The sequence below is a fragment of the Microcaecilia unicolor genome, chromosome 1 (assembly GCF_901765095.1).
Source record: "Microcaecilia unicolor chromosome 1, aMicUni1.1, whole genome shotgun sequence".
Lineage (NCBI taxonomy): Eukaryota > Metazoa > Chordata > Amphibia > Gymnophiona > Siphonopidae > Microcaecilia > Microcaecilia unicolor.
Genome location: NC_044031.1, coordinates 573,282,112 through 573,309,717, shown reverse-complemented (window position 1 = coordinate 573,309,717; position 27,606 = coordinate 573,282,112). Strand labels below are relative to the sequence as shown.

Sequence of the window (27,606 nt, the reverse complement as noted above, 5' to 3'; positions counted from 1 at the left end):
TTACACTGGCTCTCACTCAAGGAACGCATCACGTTCAAAATATGCCTTCTAGTTCATAAAATTATCCATGGAGATGCACCAGCTTACATGTCAGACCTGATAGACCTACCACCTAGGAATGCCAAAAGATCATCCCGCACATTCCTTGATCTGCACTTCCCCAGCTGTAAAGGAATGAAATACAAAATAATGCATGCGTCAAACTTTACCTACCTGAGCACACAGTTATGGAACGCACTGCCGCGCAGCTTGAAATCGATATACGAAAGAACGAACTTCCGCATATTACTGAAGACACATCTCTTTAATAAAGCGTACCACAAAGATCAACAAATGTGAATATGCAGAACGCGCACATCTATATTCAGAACTGTTTCATAATATCTGCTTGTATACTATGACTTCGTTTATTCTATTTGTTTTATTAACATCATACTGACCAAGACCCTGCAATACCAAATATTTACCTACTAACAGTCTTCCACTACTCATGATGTATTGTAAGCCACTTTGAGCCTGCAAAGAGGTGGGATAAGGTGGGATACAAATGCAACAAAATAAATAAATAAATAAATTTCCTTGTGTGCTAACTGCTGGGAATGTGAAGAGCAACTCTATAATCTAGGCAGCTGCTATGCTCCTTCTGCATGTAGGGTATATATATATCCACAAAAATATCAGCAAGATATCTATGCATTGTTCTGCAAATACCCACTTGACTTACATAGCATGTATTTACAAGGGGGAAATGTGTGGTTTATACCTTCAAACTAACACACTTACTGGGGAATTCTGTAATGCAAGCAAGGCACAGAAATGGAAGATTCATTCAAAAACACACTTACACACCCATTTATAGAATAGCACCTAAGTGCTTCTATGCGGATCTGCAAAGGGGGTGTAATGCTGGGCGGGTCAGGCGCATTCCCTTAAGATGCACACATTGTTATTGAATAGTGCGAATCAGTGCCCAACTTGCACGTCAAGATTACACTTGGTTTCAGTTGGTGTAAATGCTTGCGCCCAAAGTTGAGCATGGATCCCGGTGCTAACCAGTATTCTACAAAGGACACACATCCCAATTTTTTTCTGCACCAAATTTTCTGTGCAATTTACTGAATGTAGTCCTCAACCTACAGAATACCTTAAATTACGCATGTCCCTGCTGCGTTTAGATGGCTGCATTTATACCAACTCTATGACTCATATAATAATGATTACCTAAATGGTAGGCACTCCAATACCAGGTTATGCTAGGCTCCTACCGCATAGGACTTACGGCACCTAAATGAAGATGCCCAGTTGTAGAATTACCTCCTATCTCCCGTTGAATATCACTGGTTAGCAAGTTATATTGCGCAATATAAACGGCTATCAGCCTATATTCAGCGCATCGCCAGCTAAGTTTGGCAGTCAAATTAGGCTGACGAAACAGCAGGCCTATCTTTGGCCTGTTTCAACTTAACCGGTCATGACAGAATATCGACTTGGCCGGTTAAGTTGAAACTGGCCAAAAACACTCAGATATTTAATGCGATCACTGGAATACTCCTGGCTACCTCCCACGGTCTGAATATTGTCCCCTATGACTCCAATAAATACTGTGTTTGAGAGTGTTTAAAAGAGATCATAGTCATGAAAGAAAGAAAAACATAAGGACAAAATAAGAAAAAAAAATCAACCTAAAACCTAAGGCAACACAAGAAGCAATGTGTACATTGGGCATAAAAAGAATTTGTGCTGATCAGTAGGACATATGGACACATGAAAATGAAAAAATAATAATTCATAAGGTAGGTACAATGCCAAAACATGGTCATGTTGGATTTTATATTCTTATGATCATGTTTTAATCATTTGTTTTATATTATTAATACATTTGATTGAGATATTTTTAAAGGTTAGTGGTTTTATGTTTTGTGTACTGTTTTTCCATCTTTTCTTTTGTGATACCCTTTCTCTCCTTTGTTTTTTTTTTTTTATTGCAGATCAAACATAAGGCAAAGGGGATGAGAGTTGATGGTTTATAATATATATGTATGCCCATCTGCTCAAAGTGGAAGAATATCTGCTGGAACGACTGGTTGTACCAGTTTGGGGGTTGATATATAAAGCAATTTATCTGGTCTGGGGAGGCTACTGCCTTATTATAGTTTTGCACCAGCTTCTTCAAGGGACCAAGGCCAGCAGTCACAATGCAACAGAACTCAGGGAGTGGCCTAGTGGTTAGAGTGGTGGAGTTTGGTCCTGGGGAATTGGGTTTGATTCCTACTGCAGGCACAGGCAGCTCTTTGTGACTCTGGGCAAGTCACTTAACCCTCCATTTCCCCAGGTACAAATAAGTAACTGTATATAATATGTAAGCTGCATTGAACCTGCTATGAGTGGGAAAGCACGGGGTACAAATGTAAGAAAAAAAAAAACTCCTTTCACAAGTGATTGCTGACCTTGATCCTTCTATGGCAAAACGGGTGCCTGTCAGGATTCAGTGGCTCCAGATAAGTGTCACTGCAACAATTTTGTTAGCTGCCACTATAATGCTATAATTAATGGTTGAATGAAATAGCATTGTCAAAACAACATGTTAGAGACTTGTACTCCTTTGAATTAATGTTTTGCATAACAATTTGATAATAAACTAAAAAGGTTTACATAGATGATAAGGATGGAGGAGATTTTTAGTCAATGATTGAAAAGGTCACTGTTTGATGTTTGCTCTGACCCTTTATCATAAGAAAAGGCTGAGCTATTTGGTGATGTCTGGAGAACTTATCCTCCTACCACTAGTGATGCAGCGAACCTATTTGTCCACTTAGAGTTGTGTTTTGGTTATTGAGGTGTGGATTAACTATCCACATAGAATGCAGCTCTATAACGGTACACCTATAATTAGTCCCTAGAGGTGGCTTGCTAGGAGTCTGTTCTGTAAGGGAAAGTATGCACCTACCTACTAAAACAAATTAAAAACACACTGTCTCATTCTTTCATCTCAACATTTCATAAACCACCCCACAGCCATACATACCCCGGAACACACTCTTCCAATCTCAGTCAACCTGAGAATCCTCAGCATTAATATTGACAGCAACCTAACGCTAGGGATCCAAGCCACTACCATTACAAAGAAAATGTTCCACACAATGTGGAAACTCAAACAAGTAAAACAATTCTTCCCGAGGGAAACTTTTCACAACATGATTCAAACAATGGTACTAACACATGTCGATTATTGCAATGCAATATATGCGGGTTGCAAAGAACAAATCCTAAGGAAACTACAGACTGCTCAGAATACGGCAGCCAGGCTTATCTATGGAAAATCTAAATTTGAAAGCGCAAAATCCCTCCGGGAAAAACTACACTGGCTACCTATCAAAGAACATATCGCTTTCAAGATTTGTAATTTGTTCACAGAATAATACATGGTCTAGCTCCGAGCTATATGACTGAACTTATCGACTTACCAATTAGAAACACAAATGAATCAGCCAGAATGTACTTGACTCTTCGCTTCCCAAGTTGCAAAAGCCTGAAGTATAAATCAACATACGTCTCAAGTTTCTCTTACATATGCACACAGCTCTGGAATACACTACCAAAACGCCTGAAATCTACGAATAATCATCTAGAATTCTGAAAAAAACTAAAAACTCACCTGTTCAAGAAGGCATACCCCACAGAACTGACATAAATACCGAATAATGAAATATGGCAATTTAATCAGGAAACGGACAGTAACTCAACCCCGACGCATGATCACACCCTGACATTTTGTCTGAATCACCCCAACCTACTTACCGATACTTCTTTATTGTAAATGATAAATAGTAGTAGTAGTAGTAGTAACATAGTAACATAGTAGATGACGGCAGAAAAAGACCTGCACGGTCCATCTAGTCTGCCCACGATAAACTCATGTGTATACCTTACCTTGATTTGTACCTGTCTTTTTCAGGGCACAGACCGTATAAGTCTGTGCAGCAGTATTTCCCGCCTCCCAACCACCAGTCCCGCCTCCCATCACCGGCTCCTGCACAGACCCCGTATAAGTCTGCCCTCCCCCATCCTAGCCTCTCAACCACCAACCCCTCTTCCCCCCGCCACCCAATTTCAGCTAAGCTTCTGTGGATCCATTCCTTCTGCACAGGATTCCTTTATGCCTGTCCCACGCATGCTTGAATTCCGTTACCGTTTTCATCTCCACCACCTCCCGCGGGAGGGCATTCCAAGCGTTCACCACCCTCTCCGTGAAGAAATACTTCCTGACATCTTTCCTGAGTCTGCCCCCCTTCAATCTCATTTCATGTCCTCTCGTTCTACCGCCTTCCCCTCTCCGGAAAAGATTCGTTTGCGGATTAATACCTTTCAAATATTTGAACGTCTGTATCATATCACCCCTGTTCCTCCTTTTCTCCAGAGTATACATGTTCAGGTCAGCAAATGCCAAAATTTTTGTCACTGTAATATTACCCCTACACTGTATTTGTTCACACCAGAGTCTGTAACCACCTCTCCGGAACTGTGTAAGCCACTTTGAGCCTACTAATAAATGTAACAAATAAATAAAAATTTATAGAATCCTAATGTAGCAGGTGATATAAGTGCAGTGGCATTCCTAGGGGCGCTGACACCCGGGGCGGATCGCTGATGCGCCCCGCCCCCCGGGTGCAGTGCCCCCCCACATGCAGCGTGCCCCCCCCCCCGGCGAAAGGACACCCCCCCACCCCGGCAAAAGAACCCCTTCACCCCCGGGTGCACGCCGCTAGGGGGGGTGCCACGCACCGGTCAGCGTCGTTCGTTTCCATGCTCCCTCTGCTCTGGAACAGGTTACTTCCTGTTCCAGGGCTGAGGGAGCATGGAAACGAACGACGCTGACTGGTGCGCAGCACCCCCCCAGCGGCGTGCACCCGGGGCGGACCACCCCCACCGCCCCCCCCCCCTTGGTACGCCACTGTATAAGTGCCTATGGTTTAGACATGAGCTGGCATAAATATTTTCACCTAAATGCTGGAGATACACATCTAACTTATAGATTCTATATGTTATGCATTTAAGTGTGAGTCCACCCAGACTCTGCCCATGTGTTTGCAAGATCTGTGTGTATTTAAAGAATGGTGCTTAGGTAGGATTTTGACATTTGCACACCTTTGTGGACACATGCACATGTATGCCATTATTCTACTGATGTATGTGTATAAACGGTGTGTAACTACTACTGCTACTACTCAACATTTCTAGAGCGCTACTAGGGTTACGCAGCGCTGTACAATTTAACAAAGAGAGACAGTCCCTGCTCAAAGAGCTTACAATCTAATAGACAAGTGAACGGTCGGTCCGATCGGGGCAGTCAAATTGGGGCAGTCTGGATTCACTGAACGGTAAGGGTTAGGTGCCGAACGCAGCATTGAAGAGGTGGGCTTTAAGCAAAGACTTGAAGATGGGCAGGGAGGGGGCTTGGCGTAAGGGTTCAGGAAGGTTGTTCCAAGCATAGGGTGAGGCGAGGCAGAATGAGCGGAGCCTGGAGTTGGCGGTGGTGGAGAAGGGTACTGAGAGGAGGGATTTATCCTGTGAACGGAGGTTACGGGCGGGAACGTAAGGGGAGATGAGGGTAGAGAGGTAGTGAGGGGCAGCAGACTGAGTGCATTTGTAGGTAAGAAGGAGAAGCTTGAATTGAATGCGGTATCTGATCGGAAGCCAGTGAAGTGACCTGAGGAGAGGGGTGATATGAGTATATCGGTTCTGGCGGAATATGAGACGTGCAGCAGAGTTCTGAACAGACTGAAGGGGGGATAGATGGCTAAGTGGGAGGCCGGTGAGGAGTAAGTTGCAGTAGTCCAGGCGAGAGGTAATGAGAGCGTGGACGAGAGTTCGGGTGGTGTGTTCAGAGAGGAAAGGGCGAATTTTGCTGATGTTAAAGAGGAAGAAGCGACAGGTCTTGGCTATCTGCTGGATATGCGCAGAGAAGGAAAGAGAGGAGTCAAAGTGTGAGTCCACCCAGACTCTGCCCATGTGTTTGCAAGATCTGTGTGTATTTAAAGAATGGTGCTTAGGTAGGATTTTGACATTTGCACACCTTTGTGGACACATGCACATGTATGCCATTATTCTACTGATGTATGTGTATAAACGGTGTGTAACTGAGGACCCAATGCTCAGAACTCCTGCGGTAAGCCAACAGCCCAGAAACTATACTGCTGGAACTGTACCAAAAATGACATGCAAATCATATGTGTGCTGTTAAAGTGAAAACAAGGAAGGGGGACACGTGCAGAAGAGTTTCACAATAAGCTCAGCTTCTGTGCACATGCGCCAGGCAAACCCGAACATGAAGCACACATTGGCATCTGTTTTCTGTGCCTTTAAATATGTGTTTCAATTTTTTTTTTACTTGGAATGCTTATATTTAAATGTAAGAAACAGGCGCTAATGTGTGCTTTCACTTTTGGGTTTCCCCTGTCTTGCATACCAGCGCTTAGGGGCTTGCACGGGCTTCCTTCTGCTTCCAAATTATAAAAATACCAACAGATTTAAAATAAAGTATCGTGAGAAATCCTCTGAGCTGGCGTTATTATTTCAACGGTAAGGGCAACTTTGTTTTATGTACTGTTCTCTGAGCATTGGGAGGGAATAGGAAGTGACCTCATTAACATCTGTTTGACTACATTAGCATGCTATTTGCGCTAATGTTTGGCGTGCTCGTTGTTTCCCACGCTAGAGCCTCTGAGCATTCTGCACTCACTAATGCGGGCTGTAGTCCGGAATTAATGGCCCCTAGCATCCTCTGCTTCTGAGCATCGGCCCCTGAAAACGTGTACTTTATAGACTTACCCCACACACACACTTTCCTGTAACTTTGCTCTGCCCTCAAGCTACTATAGATAGTGAGAGCAGCAATTGCAACTCTAAGCTATGTCTGTTTCCCAGCTCTTCAAAAGGACTTCCTGCCAGCATGGAGATTACTATACAAATATCAGCGAATGGTGGTCAGGAGGGCTGGGATTTGTCATGTCTAATAAGCTATGGTACAATTTCTTTTTTCATAGCATTGTATTGCAGACTTAATTAGATTGGATTAGCAGCATCTAAATGCACACACAATTACTAAGGCTAATGAGTCCTAACTCATGTGGTCCTTTGTAATACAGTAATTGTAAACCTGTTGAAATTTTTAATCAGTCATTAGCAGCTCGTCAGTTTAGTTGACCTAATTTTACGCATATGTTCAGTAAGGCTGAGGGGGTGAAATGAGGGCTTAGTTGAATGAATACCATTCCACTTTCTGTTTTCTCTTTTCAGGCGAACACTGTGAAATTAACAAAACCAGTTGCCCTGTGGACCCAACAAGAGGTGTGCAAGTGGTTGAAGAAACATTGTCCTAATCAGTATCAAATCTACAGCGACTCATTTAAACAGCATGACATAACTGGTAAAGGATGCAGCATCCAGAATGTTTCTTTCTTTGGGAGATTTGGTCAGAATGTTTCCATTGCTCCTCAGATTCTACTTTTAGAATATTTCTTGGTGTAAAGGACATCTCATGTCAAAACTCATAGCAATGGGGCATATGAATCAAAGCATGCTGTGCTTTGATTCATATGCCCCTATAATTTGCTGTAAGTTTAAATTTAATCAAGTTTCTCCACTTTTACTCTTTTTGCATTGGCTACCTGTGGCTGCACATATTGAGTTTAAATCTTTATGTATTGCTTGTTCATGAGTCTTGTTCACGATCAGTTACACGAGTTTCTTCTTTTTCAAAAGATGCATTTCACGTTATTGTTGGTATTAGGAGATATAAACCACCATTTAGAGAATATAACTGATCCTGACATAGTTTGCTTTAAGTCTCTTCTGTCCTCTGTAAGTTTGGTATTAAGCCTCTTTTACCTACTCATGAAAAAGGCCATTGTTTAGATTTTGTACCCAGGATAATATTACCAATTCTTCTGATGTTGAATGGCTCTGGACAGAAGAAAGTTAAATGACCTGCCCAACTCCACAAGGAGCTGTCACAAGACTGGACCAGGACTTTATGGTTCCCCAGATCTCCTCTCATGCCACTCTGCTGGGTGTGTATAGAGGTTTTCATGACACCATCCTACCATGGGGTCCCTTAGTAATAATTAATATGATCGTTCAAATAATCATTGAGAATTGGAGATGTCTTGTGTTGACAAAATGGTGCCAGCACAGTTATTGGCAAGGAGTTAAACCAGTATGTTAACACCACAATGTGAAGATTCTAGATTCAAGTGTACTGTATGCCTTGTAGTGCTATAGAAATGATATATAGTAGTAGTAGTAGTAGTATCAAGCAGGTAACTGAAAAGGAACACATACAATTGAAGTTGTTATACCAGGCCCACTGCCTTTTCCAGTTGATGAATGTGGTATGACACCAGTGAAAAGACACTCAAGGCTGAGGGGCTGGCAGGAAGTTGGGGGCAAGCTGAATGAATGGCTTAAAACAGAATGCTATAGATCTTCTCCTAGGTCATGAAGGGAGAGGGGAAACTGATCTCTGTTTGCATAAGACTAGAGCAATAGCCAGTAGGAAGGGCTCATGTGGCAGTACGTGCTGTGAAACATGTGCTTTAAGGGGAGCCAAATAACAGCCGAACTGCGATTACAAAAACTAATAGTTTACAATGCAACAAGACATCATGGGGAAATGTCATGTTATGCTGACATCTAAATAGGAGCAGAACCTGAGGAAGGGATCTATCCGCAGATCAGGGTAATGTATAGTTGGGTCGACCAGATTCAAGAATGCAGAGGGCTGTGGTGTAGCTACAGGTGGGCCTGGGTGGGCCGGGGCCCACCCATTTAGGGCTCAGGCCCACCCATCAGTAGCACATGTTTAGTAGTAGCTGGTGGGGATCCCAAGCTCCGCCAGCTGAAGACTTTCCCTGATGGTAATGACAACGCTACTTTCCATGATACTGGCACCTGCACATGCTCAGTTTTCAGCGTATGCCTGCTGCAGACGGCCAAGGTGGAAAGAAGTGTTTTCCCACCAGCTGAGATATTTTTTTCATGGTGGTGGGGGAGGGAGAACACTTGGTGCCCATCTACTTCTTGCCCAGGCCCACCCAAAATCTGTTGTCTGGCTACGCCCCTGGCGGAGGGGAGGGAGGAGAATTATGTACCTATGAAACATGTGGGGGCATGCTAGCAAGGTGCCAAACCACCAGCTAATGTGGGCTTTGATCCTGGGTCACATGGTTCTGAGCACACTGCTCTAACAATTTGGCGCTATCCATCACTAAAGGTAAGGATCAATAGTTGCCGAGCATTGAGACATCTCTGTCTGTCATGGAGGGATTATTAATCTACAGGTAAATTAGAGCCATCCAGAAGATTTCCCAAATGGAAGATCACAACATTAACTGTGTGTTCCTAAATGTAAGGCAAGATGCTGGACCATGGGATAATGTGGGGTATAAATGTCTTAAATATATAATAAATGGATGAGAAAACAATTTGGGTGTAGAAGAGTAGCCTCTCCATTGACTATAGTAATTTACCTGTAGGGCTAAAAGGGCAGAGGGGTATGGTATGCCCACAGATCACTAGCAGGAAGGGATTTTCTTGCCATTAAGATGAAGAGCTGTTAAACAGCCATGTATCAATGAAGGGCTTAATCAGATCATAGAGGGATTCTGAAAAGCAATTGCTGGGAGAAAGAGAGACATGCTGCCTATAGTTTGAGAGGTCAGTTGACCTGCCCCCATGGCATGCAGAGTATGTGCAGGTTCCCTGCCTCAGACCCTTGAAACCAAATTAAGGCTTTAGAGGGCCCGAGGTAATGAAGAGCTAAATAACTTACCCAAAGTCACAAAGGGCATCAGCATGATGTGAACTGGGCTTCCCTAGTTCACCGTACACTGCTCTGGCCGCTGGGCTGCTCTTCCACTCCAGTCTTGGCTGCCCAGAAAAGTTCTAACCTTGAAGGCAGCTTTAAAATCTGCCTTTTACGCCTGAAAACATGGGTAAAGCAAACCAGAGCGTTTAGTATTCTGGTGTAGCGGGTTTTCAGTGCTGGATAACACAGGCTACATGCAGCTAGTGAAGTGGCTAAGGGACTCTGGAATAAAATTGAGAAAAAATGACAAGGAAAAAAGGCCCATTGGTGAAAATGTGCTGCATTACACAAATGCAGGGTTACTCTCGTAACTACTTCTGATGGCCATTAGGGACTGTAAATAGTCAGAAAATGCTCCTCCAGCGATGGATGTTGAACAAGCACGGAGCCTCTGCTAATTAGTAAAAGAACAGCTCCTGCACTCAGCCCCAGCAGTCCCTACAAAACTGAGTTACTTTTCTGTAGCTGTTACCACATGCTCCTAATAAACTCAGCCCTTCACCAGAACAAGCAACATGAAAGAACCCTGATGCTGGGTGGCCACAGATGACTGACCTACCATTCCTTTACCCACAAGTGCATCTTGCAAACGATCGTTTCAGCTCATAACAGAAAATAGAGAAAAAGAAAGTGAAACTAAGAAGAGAATTTAGTGAGAATGTAATACCATAGAGCCGCACTGAAGAAAACGCGATCCCACTTTGGCCAAACTTTTTTTTTTGCTAATTGCCTTTTCTGGCATCAAGAGAGAATCCAACAGAGGAACAGCTTACCACACAAGTCATAGAGACCTCACCAGCCGACCACATGTAGGGGAGGTGTAACCCCCATTTGACCTGCTGAAACAGTATGGAACGACCGGAAAGCTTGGCTGCACCCCAAAATCATCGCTGAACAAATGGGCTTAGAACCTGGAAAACAATGGATAGAACAATTTAAGAAAGAAATCATGAAGAGAGGAGGACAGCACAACAAACAATCTGAAAACAAAGATATTTGAGATAGCAGAAAAGCAAATCAATAGTGTCGGAACAAAGAGGTCACTCTGTGTGCTTTCTGCCACACTTTTATTTTAACTTTCACAGGCAACTAAGCTCCTCTCCCTGGTCCTGGGTCAGCCACCAACTAGATCAGGATGTATTGCCAACATCAGGGATGGGCACCTCCCCCAACCATAAGACAGCCCACAGGATTGATGTCTACCCAGGAAAGGTCAAGGGAGAGTGACTGAGCCTCAGTGAATAGCTGCTATCATGTTGTTTCCAGCCATGGAAGAGCTATGCGACCCGTGGCCTTCTATTAATGCTGAACAGTGGCGTAGCCACAGGTGGACCTGGGTAGGGTTACCATATGTTCGGATTTCCCCTTACTTACTATCTGCCCTGGTGGTCTAATGACCACATCATATAGGCAAAAACATGTAAATATGATGCTGCTGTTTCGACCGTCCAGAGACATATATATTAGAAACATATGGATATGAATATGGAAATGTCAGTTCAACCTTAAAAACCATATTAAAATTCTATGTGATGTAACTTGATATGTGTTAGAATGAAAATAACCGTAAAAATGTATTTAAAAAGATAATTTGATAATAATATTACACTTAAATAACTGATGATGAATAATTAATTAATTAAATGAGAACCATTGTTTAAATGTGTCATACCTTCAAATTGATGTATACAGATGTTCCTCCAAAATTCTCATGAAGTGAGAAGACATGAACTGCACAGGGTACAAAATAAATAAGAAAAATTAAGAAAAATGAAAAAGAAAAAGAAAGAAAAAGAAAAATGTGAAAAAATAAAAAGTAAAAATAAAAACCAAAAATTAAAAATAATTGTAGAACAGTAAAAATATAAATGATAAAAATGAAAATGAAAAATAATGAATAATAAAAAATAAAAATAAACAAAATGCCTGATAAAACTACTGTTAAATAGAACTATCATCATGTACGGGACAATGGCCAAAAGTGTATATTAACTGTTAACTGGAAATAAAAAAAGAAACTAAGATAGAAAATAAAAAATGAAAATAATGAAAATAATAAAATAGATTGCCATTAAATTGGCTAACATCATATTCGCAACCGATGATTAAAACCATGCCAACTAAAAGGATGACATTCAAATTAGCCTGATATCTGTGATTTATTACTGGAAGAGCAGCGCTACTAAGGAGAGATGGGGAAAAGAAATCCAAACTATAAAGCATGATCTATTGAACAAAGGGGTTAAAAAAAACTCACAATATTGCAATTTGCAACCTAACTACCCCAAAAGTGCATGAAATCCATGTATTTTAATGTCACCATTATATATTATATACAGTATTGTGTATGGTTTATATGTGATTTACATATATACAGACATGTATACCAGCTATTGACATTGTGTAAGCTGCCGTACCTAAATATTGGAATGTAAATGCTGATGTATGCTAGTATTCCATAACATCAATTATGATCATAATTTGTCAATAAAGAATTAGTACTTAGAATACAGCATCCAGCACCTAACTTGCTAAGGATGTAAAAAGACTTGAAGCAATTCAGAGAAAAGTGACAAAAATGGTATGAGGTTTGCACCACAAGACGTATGAGAAGAGGCTTGATGACCTGAAGATGTACACCCTGGTGGAAAAGAGAGATGGGGTGATATGATACAGTGTTATATTTGAAAGGTATTAATATACAAACAAACTTTTTTCCAGAGACAGAAAGGCGGTAGAACTAGAGGACATGAATTGATGTTGCAGGGCTAACTCAGGAATAACGTCAGGAAGTAGCTTTTCACGGAGAGGGTGGTGGATACCTGGAATGTCCTCCCGCAGGAGGTGGTGGAGATGAACAGTAATAGAATTCAAAAAATTTGTGGGATAAACACATAGGAATCCTGTATGGAAAGAGATTAGAACCAAACAAACTTAGCGGTGCTTTATTGGCAACTCCAGCAACTAGGAAGCAAGGCCAGTACCCAGCAGACTTCTGTGGCCTGTGCCTTGATCATGACAAGACAGATTTGGATGAGCTGGTGTGGGGCTTTGATGACAGCTTCAGTAGTTGGGGAACAAGGCCAGTGTTCAGCAGACTTCTTCAATCTGTGCCCTGAAAATGGCAAGGACAAATCAAGATCAAGTATGCATATGTAGTGTCACGTCATACTTTATGCTATGGATCTATCTTGTTGAGCAGATTGGATGGACCGTACAGGTTTTTATCTCTCATCGCCTACAATCAGTGGCGTTCCAAGGGGGGGGGGGCGGTGGGGGCGGTCCGCCCCGGGTGCACGTCGCTGGGGGGTGCCATGGCGCGCGCCTGCTGTGAGAGTTCGCTAACTTCTCTTGTTCGCTGCAGCTCCCTCTGCCCCGGAACAGGTTACTTCCTGTTCCGGGGCAGAGGGAGCTGCAGCGAACGAGCAAAGTTAGTAAACTCGCAGCAGGCGCGCTGTGGAACCCCCCCCAAGCAGCGTGCACCCAGGGGGGGGGCTCTTTCACGGGGGGGGGGGGGTCTTTCGCTGGGGGGGGTTCGCTGCACCCAGGGGTGGGGCGCCGCCCCGGGTGTCCACCCCCCTAGGAACGCCACTGCCTACAATGTTACCACGTTATTTAACTTTAGGCAACCTGTAGGGCAGTGCTTTTCAACCTAGTCCTATAGAAATGATAAGTAGCAGTAGTAGTAGGACATCAGTTTCTGGGACAAAATATGTTAATATTTCTTGACCTTTGCCGAGCTACACAGATGCGACATAGAGCTTTTTTAGCACTCAAGTCTCAACTGGTAACTTTGGGAGGGACTTTTTTCCTTCACTTTCCGTGTAAATGTATGGTCAAATTTTCTGATAAAAATTATGTTTTCCTGGACCCAGAACATTAAAAATTTTTTATAGCGTCCAGTTATCCTCCAGTTCCACTGGCTATATTTACTTCTTCCGATGCCACTGTTTAGTTGAATATTTTGTAATGCAGTATATAAAAGGTAAATCCGTTTAATTCCCATTCAGAATATATTTCTTTTGATTTTCCTGTTTTCAGTGCTCTTCCTCAGGTGCAACTGTGTTTCAGTAATCTTGTCTCCCTGTTCTATAATTTCTTTTAGAATAGAGGTGAGATTCAGTAAGGACATGTATTTCCTATATTCTTTTTTCACTATTATTTTCTTGGTCAGAACTGTTTTTCTTTTCAAGTGTTGAAAGACTTGTGTTAAATATAATTGCAATAAAAAAAAATTTTAAAAGTAGGAGATGGGTAGAGCTACCATCTGCAGTGCAAGCAAAAATAAATGGAAGGAAGTTGATCTAGTTTTTTTATGACCATTGTGGTTAACTACACAGATTTATCATGTGTATTAGAGATAAAACACAAGAGAAAGGCAATTGATCATAACAATTACATTTGAAAAAGAACAAGATAGGGAAAGAGCAGGAATGTGAAAAGAGAAATGCATAGAGAAGAAAGGAAGTGGCACAGCAGGTATGGAGGGAATCATATGCTGAGCAGGGCCCAACCTCTGTGAAACTGTGGCAACTGCAAACGTCCCGATGCCGGCAGCCAAACCAGGCCAGTGCCCTGTATGAAGGGGCTGCAGCACAGAGGATTTATTCCTAAGCTTTGTTGAGAGGTGCATTTTCCATCAAGGTAGTTAAGCTGAAATTATCCAGTGGGGGAGTCTATTCTCACTGAAGAGACATGAAAACCTATGTGTAAGCCTTTTACTGTGACACCTGGACTAAAAACATGTCAGGCTTTGGGAATAATGAAGCACGCTTGTTTCCACAAATAAAGATGGAGATGGTAAAAATATAGGCTAAACTGACGCACTTGGCTCCTCCAGAAAGTTGTTATTAAGTGTTTATATTTAAGCCACAGACCCCCCTTGACAAAGGCAGACATCTGGGACTGAATGAACATCAGCTGGTGAATTTGAAATGATTCAGACAAGTTGATTTACACATTATTTATAACCCACAGTTTAATGAACATATTTTGAGCACATTGGAACACATATTGATGGTGCGGTTTCTTCTATTTTTGATATTTGTTCTTTTCAATGATCTGCACAAATCTTGAATATATATAAGGTAAATAATTGAAACTTGAACTGAGCTATGGTTGAAAGATTTCTTCAGCACAGTGATATGATACCTTATAATCTACTATAATAAAACTCACCCTCAACGTTCTGAGGACACTGACGTCACTGAAGCCAAGACCTGACTTCCTTCAAAAAGGTTCGAAGGTTCGTGGTGCTGAAGCCACCAAAATCGCTCCGGGCCCCGCCCTCGAGGGCGGAGCAATGGCAGAACAATGAAGGGGTTGGCAGGGAGAGAGGCAGGGAGGCGGGGGGTGGCAACTCGCTCCAGGCCCCGCCCTCGCGTCAAACGTTATGACGTTGGGGGCGGAGCAATGGCAGAACAATGAAGGGGTTGGCCAGGGAGGGAGGGGGGGTGTTGGCGATGAAAACCTTGCTAGCGCCCATTTCATTTGCTCTGAAACGGGCCTCTTTTACTAGCATACAATAAAGAGGGATGTTATCAAGCTGCAAAAGTGCCTGAAGTCATGTTATTTGCTCCTTAATATGAGCTAAAGGGCTCTAATGCAGCTTGCCTTGTCCTACTGAGGTGATATTTAGGTTACCAGGGGTTGCATAGCAAATGCATGTAAAGCAGCTCATTTCTATGTACAGACCAGAGCATTGACCAGTGGTGTGCATCATTAGTCATGTTCTGGGGTTATTGTACCGTACTGGGAACATTGGGCCTGAAAGCCACAGCCTGTTGCTCCAAGGTCAGAGCCTAAACGGACCAGTGCCATTCCCCTGACCTCCTCCCAAAACATTTCCCTAACCCTCAAAGAGCCCCCACCATATTCTTCTATCTACCAGCCCAGTTCCTGGTGGTCCAGTGTTCTTCAAACAGGATCAATCCCCAGTCTGTCCTACCCTGCTGGTACTGCTTCCAAAATGGCATCCCTAGCACTACGGGTTATGTTTCCATTTAACACACCTTGATAACTCCTCCAAGTGTTTTCTGAGGTATTTGTAATGCTCCTCGTTTTGATCACCTGTGTTATGAGGTTGAAAATTATAGGTAGAGATGGCTTCGTATTGGCTTCAAAAGTAATGAAGTAAAAGTAGAAAGTCTTATCCAAAAAAAATTTACTCAAATAAAAGTAATAAAGTACAGCTCTTAAAATTACATTTTTACTACAAAGTAAAAAGTATTCTTAACAAGTTGGATCACAGAATCTAGTGTGTTTACAAGCTAACTTCCAGGGGGTCCTACAAGGTTCTTCCTAAAAACAAAAAACACCACCCCCCTGAACATTGCAGTGGGCAGAAAAATATTAATATACCTATTGGAAAGCAAAGCAAACTGAATTGGTACAGATTAGTCTTACACAGACATTGATGGTAACAGAATACCCGGCCTTTTTCATACATGAGTGGAGGTAGCCCTTCATGAAATATAGAATAAGTAATCACAAACTAAAAATAGAAATATGTAGAGAAAAATGAAACTGAACCCCCAATAAGCCAGACTCTGCATACAGTGCAAAACCATAGAGACAGAAACAGTTACACGTCCATTTGTACCATGCAAAATATAAAGAGAGCAGAAGGAAGTTTCAAAAACGTACATATTCAATTGCTACATTCAAAATTAAAAAATAAAACAAAAACAGAAAATAAAATGATGCCTTTTTATTGGACTAACTTATTACACTTTTTGATCAGTTTTTAGTGGCCAAAACTTCCTTCCTAAGACAGGATAAACATATTATGACAGCAGTATACTGTCCAACCTGAACAAGTAGGGTTTGGTCTCTGAAAGTTAGAAAAAAAGTGACACCTTTATATTGGACTATATACATTTTTTACTTTCTTTTTATTGTATTTTTCTTATATTCATTAACTTTTAAAGTGGATTAGCACAGCTACCGCATCCTAAAAAAAAAACCAATTTCTACCATTTTTGTCTGGCCTTTTAATTTTTCTAATTGTGTTGGTCCAAATCTCTGGTTACTGTTTTCCTGTCTTCTTTTAACTCTCTATCCAAGGGTCTCCTGTCCATGTGTCATTTTGTTTCCATTCTTCTTCACTTCTTCCACTATAACCAACTCTAACACTGATCTGTCTCTCCCCCCTTTTATCCAATATCGTCCCATCTCTGACACTCACCCTTTCTTTCTTTCTCTCTCTCTCTTCCCTCCAATCCAGTCTTGCCTCATTTCTCTCTCCCTCTCCACCTATCCAGTCTTGCTCAATTTCTCTTACTCTCCCCAGCTCAGAGCCTCTGTCTCTTCCCCCCCTTTATCCAGTATCACTCTATCTCTCTCTGTCACTCTTTCTCTCCCCTCCCATCCAGCCTTGCCTTGTTTCTCTTCACCCAGCCCATAGCCTCTGTCTCTCCCGACCCTTTTATCCAGTATCTCTCTGTCACTCTCTCTCTCTCCATCCCTATCCATTCAGTCTTGCTTAATTTCTCTATCTCCCCCCTCCCATCCACTGCGACCCTGCAGCACAGTCTCACTCCTTCCCTCCTGTGCACATCCACAGGCCCCCCACTAATAAACTACCATGGGAGACACACAGGGCCTGGCTCTCTGCAGCACCGCTAGTGCTTCCTGTGCCAAACCCAGAAGTTTACATCAGAGGACCTATAAGTGTATTCACTCTGCTGCTCCCCAGTACCTCTCCACTCTCGTCTCTCCCTACGCCCCCCCCCCCCCTCGAGTACTCCATTCTGTAGATAAATCTCTCTTATCCGTCCCCTTCTCCTCTACTGCTAATTTTAGACTCCGTTCCTTTTGTCTTGCTGCACCTCATGCCTGGAATAGACTTCCAGAGCCTATGCGCCTAGCCCCGTCTTTGGCCGTCTTCAAGTCCAAACTTGAAGCCCAACCTCTTTACCACTGCTTTTGACTCCTAATCTCTACTCACTTGCCCTGTCCTTTATCCTCACCTCTTTATTCCCTTACCCTTAATTATTCTGTTGTTTACCTGTCTTATCTAGATTGTAAGCTCTTTGAGCAGGGATTGTCTTTTTTTGTGTATGGTGTACAGCGTTGCTTATGCCTTGTAGCGCTATAGAAATGTTAAATAGTAATAGTAGGAGGAGGAGGTCAGCCTGGCTCAGGAATCACTAGCACTGTTGCAGAGAGCCAGGTCCAATGCGTCTCCCATGGTAGTGTTTTTTTCTTTATTTATAATTTTAATTACAATATTCAAGGGATAGCCTTGTTCAGAAATACAGGGTCAAAATAATAATAAAGGTATTCCAAACACTTTCCATGTCTTATTTATCAACATTAATCCTTCAGAAATCAATAATTAAAGTGTTTATACAGTCAGTCATAGTAATTTAAAACCTTTCTTAGACCACAAATCGTATGCGGTGGGGGGGGGGGGGGGGGGGAAGAGTAGTAATACAGGAAAAATTATCAAATTTATAAGAAAAAGCTGCATTATTCCAGGTTATATTTCATTTCACTTTTTTTCAATTCCAAAAACGATTTAAGTTGATCTGGTGAAAAGAAAGTGTATTTTGTTTGACCAAGTTTAACTATACACTTGCATGGATATGTGAGAAAAAAGGAGGCTCCTATATCTATTGTCCTCTGTTTCATAGCAAGAAACTGTTTCCTTTTTTGTTTAGTCAACTTAGTGACCTCTGGATAAATCCAGACCTTGGAGCCATAAAATTGAGCTTTAAGATTTTTAAAGTAAAGCCTCAGGATAGTGTTATAATCCTGCTCAAAAACCATTGATACTATCATTGTAGCTCTGTTCATTATAGTATCCGAGGATTGTTCCAGGATGTCAGAAATATTTTGTAAGTCCGGAATATCTTTATCAGAGCCATATTCTCCACTTCTAGACCTAGGAATTGAGTATATTTTATTTAGCGGGGGTATTGCCTCTGGAGGAATTTTCAAAATTTCTATCATATATTTCCGGAAGGTATCTGTCAGAGTTTCCCCCGCTACTATGGGAAAATTCAGGAAGCGGAGATTTAGGCGCCTGTTAAAATTTTCAATTTGTTCAATTTTACGTCTAATATCCAGAGAGTCTTTAGCGACCACACTTTTAAAGTCTTTTAAAGTATCCACCTCTTTTTGTAATGATTGAACTTGCATTGTTAGATCATTTTTAACAGAGTCTACAGTTTTATGCAATTCTTCAAATTTAGTATTAAGATTAAGTACATCACCAGATGTCTTTTGTAGTGTTATAGTAATCTGGTCCAACATCACATTAAGCGTTTTTAGGGTCACCTCCGAGGTCTGCGCTGTGGAAGAGGCACTTCCCTCAGCTCCCCGAATCGTCTGTTGCATGCCTGGGTCATAGTAACATAGTAACATAGTAGATGACGGCAGAAAAAGACTTGCACGGTCCATCCAGTCTGCCCAACAAGACAACTCATGTATGCTACTTTTGTGTATACCCTACTTTGATTTGTACCTGTGCTCTTCAGGGCACAGACTGTATAAGTCTGCCCAGCACTAGCCCCGCCTCTCAACCACCAGCCCCGCCTCCCACCACCAACTCTGGCACAGACCGTATAAGTCTGCCCAGCACTATCCCTGCCTCCCAACCTCCAGTCCCACCTCCCACCACTGGCTCTGGCACAGACCGTATAAGTCTGCCCTGCACTATCCCCGCCTCCCAACCTCCAGCCCCGCCTCCCACTACCGGGTCTGCTATCCAATCTCGGTTAAGCTCCTGAGCATCCTTTCCTTCTGAACAGGATTCCTTTATGTTTATCCCACGCATGTTTGAATTCCGTTACCATTTTCCTCTCCACCACCTCTCGCTGGAGGGCATTCCAAGCATCCACCACTCTCTCCGTGAAGAAATACTTCCTGACATTTTCTTGAGTCTGCCCCCCTTCAATCTCATTTCATGTCCTCTCGTTCTACCGCCTTCGTATCTCTGGAAAAGGTTCATTTGCGGATTAATACCTTTCAAATATTTGAACGTCTGTATCATATCACCCCTGTTTCTCCTTTCCTCCAGGGTATACATGTTCAGGTCAGCAAGTCTCTCCTCATACTTCTTGCTACGCAAATCCCATACCATTCTCGTAGCTTTTCTTTGCACCGCTTCAATTCTTTTTACATCTTTAGCAAGATATGGCCTCCAAAACTGAACACAATACTCTAGATGGGGCCTCACCAACAACTTACACAGGGGCATCAACACTCCCTTTCTTCTGCTGGTCACACCTCTCTCTATACAGCCCAGCAACCTTCTAGATACAGCCACCGCCTTGTCACACTGTTTCGTCGCCTTCAAATCCTCAGATACTATCACCCCAAGGTCCCTCTACCCGTCCGAACCTATCAGACTCTTGCCACCTAACACATACGTCTCCCGTGGATTTCTATTCCCTAAATGCATCACTTTGCATTTCTTCGCATTGAATTTTAATTGCCAGACCTTAGACCATTGTTCTAGCTTCTTCAGATCCTTTTTCATGTTTTCCACTCCCTCCCAGGTGTCCACTCTGTTACAGATCTTAGTATCATCCGCAAATAGGCAAACTTTACCTTCTAACCCTTTGGCAAGGTCACTCACAAATATATTGAACAGAATCGGCCCCAGCACCGATCCTTGAGGCACTCCACTACTCACCTTTCCGTCCTCCGAGCTAATTCCATTCACCACCACCCTCTGGCGTCTGTCCGTCAACCAGTTCCTAATCCAGTTCACCACTTTAGGTCCTATCTTCAGACCATCCAGTTTATTTAAAAGCCTCCTGTGGGGAACCGTGTCAAAAGCTTTGCTGAAATCTAAGTAGATTACGTCCACAGCTCGTCCCTGATTCAATTCTCCTGTCACCCAATCAAAAAACTCAATGAGATTCGTTTGGCACGATTTCCCTTTGGTAAAACCAAGTTGTCTCGGATCTTGCAACTTATTGGCTTCCAGGAAATTCACTATCCTTTCCTTCAGCATCGCTTCCATTACTTTTCCAATAACCAAAGTGAGGCTTACCAGCCTGTAGTTTCCAGCTACTTCCCTACTTTCCCCTCCCATCCACCATAGCCCTGCAGCATAGTTTGCTCCCTTCTTCCCATTGCACCTCTGCCAGACTCGCGCTAATAAACTACCATGGGAGGGGGGAATCGAGATGGCTGCCGCACCGGTCCTCACTAGACACCCCTATCGACGCATCTCCAAGGTCGACGGGGTTTCCCACCAGGGCTGCCCTCGACGCCAGGCTGGGAGGGATCAGTGAGACGGATGGTGGAGGCAGGGAGGCTTCCTCTCCCGGCGGGGAGTCCGCTTCTCCAGACACACCCACAATAGGATCTTCTCCCCGTAAAAGCCTGGAAGCCCCAGGGAAGAAACGCTCCAGAGATGTTTGGGCCGGTGAGGAGGTTGAGGTAGTGTCGCGTGCTTGAGGACCTTGGCACACTGTCAGGCTTCTTCCCCAGGAGCACTGGGTTCGTGAGCCCATGGGCCACTACCGTGGAGCGGCAGTGGCAGGCAAGATCACCTCCAAGGTAGAGATGAGACAAAACTGAACCAGAACCCCGGACTGGGGTTCCACACAGGAATACACGGAACTGGAACGCACCGGATGCGTGCGCACTGGAGTGGGGCCCACTGGACTGGAACACACTGGAGTGGCCCCACTGGACTGGAACCCGCTGGACTGGAACACCCTGGACCTAGGCTTCACCTACGCTTGACCACCTTTCCCCGAGGGTTGAGCCCTCAGGTTCTGGCAGCCGGTAGGACTTAACAGGAAAACCCGGAACTGGAACTTGCAAGCAGGAACAGCAGGAATGAAGATCCAGGAGTGCCCCCTGGCACCTAGGCGAAGGCAAGGCAGACAGGCAGGGACTGTCCGGGTTCTGGCAGTCGGCAAGTTTAAACACAATGACTAGTAAACTGTACCCAGGCTAATAGGAACGCTATACCCAGGCAAACCAGTCATACACAAGAAACATACACAGAGCAAACTCAGGAGACTTAGTAAAGCTATACACCAGCTAACAACAAAGCTGTGCCCAAGCTAACAAGTCATGCACTGGAAACAAACACGGGGCACTAGCAAAGCTATACACAGGCTAACAAGCCACACGGTGCCTAAGCTGGCTAGTCTAATATTAGGAACAAACACAGAGAACTAGCAAAGCTATACACAGGCTAACAAGCCACATGGTGCCTAAGCTGGCTAGTCTAACACTAGGAACAAACACAGAGAACTAGCAAAGCTATACACAGGCTAACAAGCCACACGGTGCCTAAGCTGGCTAGTCTAACACTAGGAACAAACACAGAGAACTAGCAAAGCTATACACAGGCTAACAAGCCACACGGTGCCTAAGCTGGCTAGTCTAACACTAGGAACAAACACAGAGAACTAGCAAAGCTATACACAGGCTAACAAGCCACACGGTGCCTAAGCTAGCTAGACAAACATAGAAACTCACACAGAGCAAACACTGAAACAGTGTACAGAGCACTCTACACACCAGGGCCCTTAGATGAGATGCAAAGGCAAGGGCTGTAGTCTCTAAGTGATTAATAAAGCCCTTCAACACCAGAGGCACAGCTGCAGCAATCACCTTGCATCCAAACAGAGGCTTGACACACAGAGCAGTCAGCCCAGCGGGAGCCATCTTGTATACTGGCATAGAGGAGTCGGCGGCAGCCATCTTGGAAGAGGCATAGCCCACACAGGTGGGGTTCAGTAGGGCAATCAGCACACAGAGCCAGAGAGAAACTAAGACAGAGACAGACACAGAGACAAGCAGAAGCCAGCACAGACACTGACTCCCAGAAACAGGGTAAGTCTGAGGGTTGTCACGGCCACAGACGTGACAGGTAGGTGCAGGCGCTAATCTCAATACCCCTTTGCACTTAGAATGAGGCACTTTGAAAACAGGAAAAAAAACTTCAGCTCAAAGTCTCACAGAGCGTCTCAACAACTAACCGGTGTGGCAGCCATCTCGATTCCCCCCTCCCATGGTAGTTTATTAGCGCGAGTCTGGCAGAGGTGCAATGGGAAGAAGGGAGCAAACTATGCTGCAGGGCTATGGTGGATGGGAGGGGAAAGGTGACAGTGCAGTTCAGGCTGGGGAGGCATATGAGTCAGATAGCAACAAAGTAATAGCCAATCAACAGCTGTTCTGGGCAGGTGTAGGGGGCAGAGACCAGAATTTCCAGGTGATGTCAGACCTTGACTTGCATCTGATTGGGCCCGAACTTGCAGCTCCAGTTCATTATTAACTATGTAGGGTAGGGAATAGGATCCTGCCGGGTACTTGTGAATTGGATTATCCACTGTCTGAGACAGGATGCTGAACTTGAAGGGCCATTTGGTCTGAATCATCAGGGTATATTTTATGTTTTTATACATAGATACAGTTTTGCTCCAACTGTATCTAACTAGCCCCCATTGTAAAATCTTTGTATTGGTTATTTGTATCAATCAGGATACATATTAAAATGACACCCACCCCCATAGAAATACATATGTGCCATATAAATACCAGCATATCTTACAAATCTGCAGTGCACACACCCTGCAGGCCTAAATTTCTGTAGCTGAAGCATTTGTAAGTCAGTTCAAACTCCTTGTGAATTTGGTATTTATCTTCATCTCTCAGGAGTTATCCACATTCCATGCACACACTAGGCAACTGCTTAAGCATAACACCAATCCCAGGTTACATTTGTTTAGAGTTTGGATTAGTCATGTTTAGTCACTGAAACTTTTTAATTAGGACTTTATGAATTTTTTGTCTTCTATAAAAATCTGTCAGAATCAAATATTCTGAGAAAAGTGTAGTGGTGAATTTAGTTTGCAGAGAATACTGAGAAGGCCAATTTACTAAAGATCATTAACAGTGCCTCAAGTATTCAGAGAACAGTTCTGTAACAGGGCAACCTGTTCCATGAAGGAAAGTAGGGGGCCCTTTTACTAAGGCGCATAGGCGCCTATGCACGTCAAATTAGAACTACCACCCAGCTACCGCGTGCCCCTTGCGGTAATTCTAATTTTTACGTGCATCCGATAAGTGATGGTCAGTCTACTAAGAATGCTGCCCCCCCCCCCCCCATACGTCCCAGTGGCTTGTTTTGGGGCATTTTTCCCTTTGATGTTATTTTTTACCACGTGGCACTAATTGGGCAGTAATTGGCAGTATATGTACTGATGATTACCACCCAGTTAAGGCGTGAGACCTTACCGCTGAGTCAATGGGTGGTGGTAAGGTCTCAGGCGCAAAATGGACATGCGCCAATTTTTATTTTGCTGCACATCCATTTTTGGCCAAAAAAAAGGCCTTTTTTGCAGGCACGCTGAAAAATGGACCTGTGTGCGTCCAGTACACAAGCCTACACCAGCACAGGACATTTTTCGGCGCGCCTTAGTAAAAGGACCCCTAGTTGCCCACTTCCCTATGTAGAATACGAGCGTAAGTGGCACTTGTGTGCATTTGCAATTAGGAGCAATCACAACAGCCATACAGTTGGGGAAAGTGATTGTGCCCAAGTGCTTGAGATATGTACATATCTCACAGTATTTTATTACATACGCCCATATTCTACCCAAACCCACCTGTAAATACATGCCATGCAAGATACACGTGTATTTAGAGTATAGCACATAGGTGGAATATTGGCATATATGCTCCTATTTTATAGAATTGTCCCCTGAATGCCATTTTCATTAATGAGATGCAAAATTATGTCATAGATCATAATTTCTTAGCGAAGCATAAAACAATAGATACTGGGGTTCATTTTCAAAACAGAAAAATGTCCAAAAATCAGTACAAAGCGGCAGATGGATGTTTTTTTGTTCAATACATCCAAATCGCTATTTTCAAAACCCATTTTAAGATGTTTTTCTATGCAGTGCATCCAAATCACAAGGGAGCATGTTGGAGGCGGGATTTGAGTATTCCAAAAACTTGGGCATTGTTCTGCCATAATGGAACAAGCAAAAAAAGTCCAGGGCTAAAAATGAGATGTTTTAGTCTAGACCTGTTTCAACCACAACTAAGTCACAAAAAGGTGCCCTAAATGACCAGATGACCACTGGAGGGTTAAGGCATTACCCTCCTTACTCTCCAAGTGGTCACTAACTCCCTCCCACCTCCCAAAGATGTGAAAGAAACTGTACATACCAGGCTGTATGATAGCTTCAGATGTTATGATTAGTCCTATTAGAGTAGCAAACAGGTTCGTGGAGTAGCCTAGTGGTCGTGCAGTGCACTGTACAGAAGGGGACCCAGGCCCATATCCCACTCTGTTATATTTGAGGTGGAAAGTGTGAGCTCTCCAAAACCTACTGTACCCACATATAGATGACATCTGCAGCCATAAGGGCTATTGTAGTGGTGTATAGTTGGATGTAGTAGGTTTTGGGTGGGTTTTGGAGGGCTCAACATACAATATAAGGGGGTAATGTTGAGATGTTTATCTGGGACCTTTTATGTGACATCCTCCGCAGTGTCCCCTAGGTTGCCCCACTGCTCTGCTGGGATGTCTGTGTGGCCAGTCTACTAAGAATGCTGGCCCCCTCATACAGAGAAAAGTTTCTTTGGATGATTGGGAGCCTTGCGAATAAGGCATGTGTAATAAATATGCTGAGCCTCCTTCAAAGACGAGTGATAGTGGACCAACTGAACTCGATAGGCTTCAAGAGTCTCCTGTTACTTAGATTTCCTCCAGCAATGCTCCAGAACACACAATTGCCACTTCAAGGGTCAGCTGCTACTGTCATACCAAGGTTTCTTGAATAAATAACAGCCACAGTGCCTCGTCTGAGCCTGACGAGCAAGAGCAGTAGAAAGTGAAAAGTTCCATGTTGCTGCTTGGGATGATAAAGGGAAAGGAAATCTACAGGAAAGGCAGTGAAAAGCGGGGATATTGAAGCTGAGTCAGAAAAGTAATCATTAGAACATAAGACAGGAGAAATAGGGTTTGAAGACTGGAGGGAACCAGATGTGTAAACTAACACGTGATCTGACCAGGGAAAGAAAGAGGTTGAAAAATCTGCAATACAGAGAGTGTATTAGATTGATGAGTAAGTATTAAATCCAGGGTGTTCCCTGCATAATTTGTGATCTGGATTGGCTACTGTGTGAAACAGGATACTGGGCTTGATGGACTTTCAGTCTGTCCCAGTATGGCAACACTTATGTTCTTATATCTTGAGGACTGAATATATGGATCCTTAGCTTAGCAAATCCTCTCCAGTTCAAGCACTGCATTACAGAACCAGCATCTGAGAATGAGAAACAGTGGGGTAGCCACAGGTGGGCCTGGGTGGGCCCTGGGTTCAGGCCCACACAACAGTAGCATACGTTTAGTGGTAGCTGGTGGAGATCCCAAGCTCTATCAGCTGAAGACTTCCCTTTGAGGTAAGGCAAGGTGGAAAGAAGCATTTTCTCACCAGCTGAGATATTTTTTGGTGGTTGTGGTAGTGGTGAAGAACACTTGGTGCCCACCCACTTCTTCCCTAGGCCCACCCAGACTCTGTTGTCTGGCTGCGCCCCTGAGAAATGGCATAGAGGAGAGAACATCTATTCTATAGCATGGTAAATGGTGGGTTTTATCAATGACTACTGAAGAGATTAATAACATCTTTCTCTTAATCTTGTTGGTTCTTTATGGAGTAAAGGAGAGAAGTGGGAGGGGGAATAACTAAATGTTAACTTTGTTGTTGATGGTGATCAACTATGTTGGAAACATCATTTTTTTGCCAATGCTTGTTCAATAGCATATAGTGGAGGAGCAGCCTAATGGTTAGTGTACTGGCCTGAGAACCAGTGAAACAGGGTTTGATTCCCACTGCAGCTCCCTGTAGCTCTGGGCAAGTTAGTTAACCTTCCGTTGCCCCAGGTACAAATTAAGTACCTGTACATAATATGTAAACTGCTTTGATTGTAACCACAGAAAGGCAGTATATCAAATCCCACCCCCTTTCCCTTAAAGATATTTGAATTTAAAGCTAAAATGTGTGCAAAGGGTATGATATGAAAATGACTAGAAATCAAATCTTATACTGTAAATAATGAATGGAAATGAGATCAAAGCTACAAATTTTTAACCCCCCCCCCCCCCCCCCCGAATAGAATGGTTGTTAAGATTTGCATGTTGCAAATAATCTATCCATTCCTGTTGCAGTGCTTACATTCTCTCAGTCATTACTCTCTCTTCCTCATATCTAAGTCTTCTCGCTGCTTATCCTGTGCTTTTTTTGCTGATGACTTCCTCTTGTTCCTCTGGGCTACCTTCACTTTTGGAATCTGATATCTGATGCATTGAGCCTTCATTCACAACTACCTATGGAGTTTTGTCTGTCTCTTATATACCCTCCGAACCCATCTAATCCAATCACTGCATCAGCAGTCCTTAGTTGAGGGCCGTGTAGTATTCAGGAACTGCCCTGCTACTAGGCAGACTAGGCATCTGGATAGGAGAATTTGGGAGACAGGGGAATAGCTCTGACACATACCAGAGCCTTCCCCCTGCTGGGCCTGCTGCTGTGCCCTCCCCCTCCATCCTCCCACGCCGGCCCAGAAAAGATGGCATTCTAGGCAAGTCCTGTAAGCACAGGGCCAAACTGAAGTGCTGCATTTTTCTGCCCCCCTCCGAGACAGAGTACCTGTCAATAGGGAGTGAGACACTGCAGCATTTCATTGTGGGCCTGTACTTACAAGACCTACTCAGCACTCTCTGACAAGACCTATGCAGCACTCCCTCA

General features: G+C 43.4%; 1 protein-coding gene across 1 annotated transcript in view; it reads left to right on the top strand.

Moving 5' to 3' along the window:
• SAMD12 (sterile alpha motif domain containing 12) overlaps positions 1-27,606 on the top strand; it is a 670,300-nt gene that overhangs the window by 204,577 nt on the left and 438,117 nt on the right. The window contains exon 3 of the mRNA XM_030218342.1: positions 7,297-7,426. Within this exon, the coding sequence (XP_030074202.1) occupies positions 7,297-7,426 (130 nt within the window). The remainder of the gene's footprint in view (positions 1-7,296; positions 7,427-27,606) is intronic.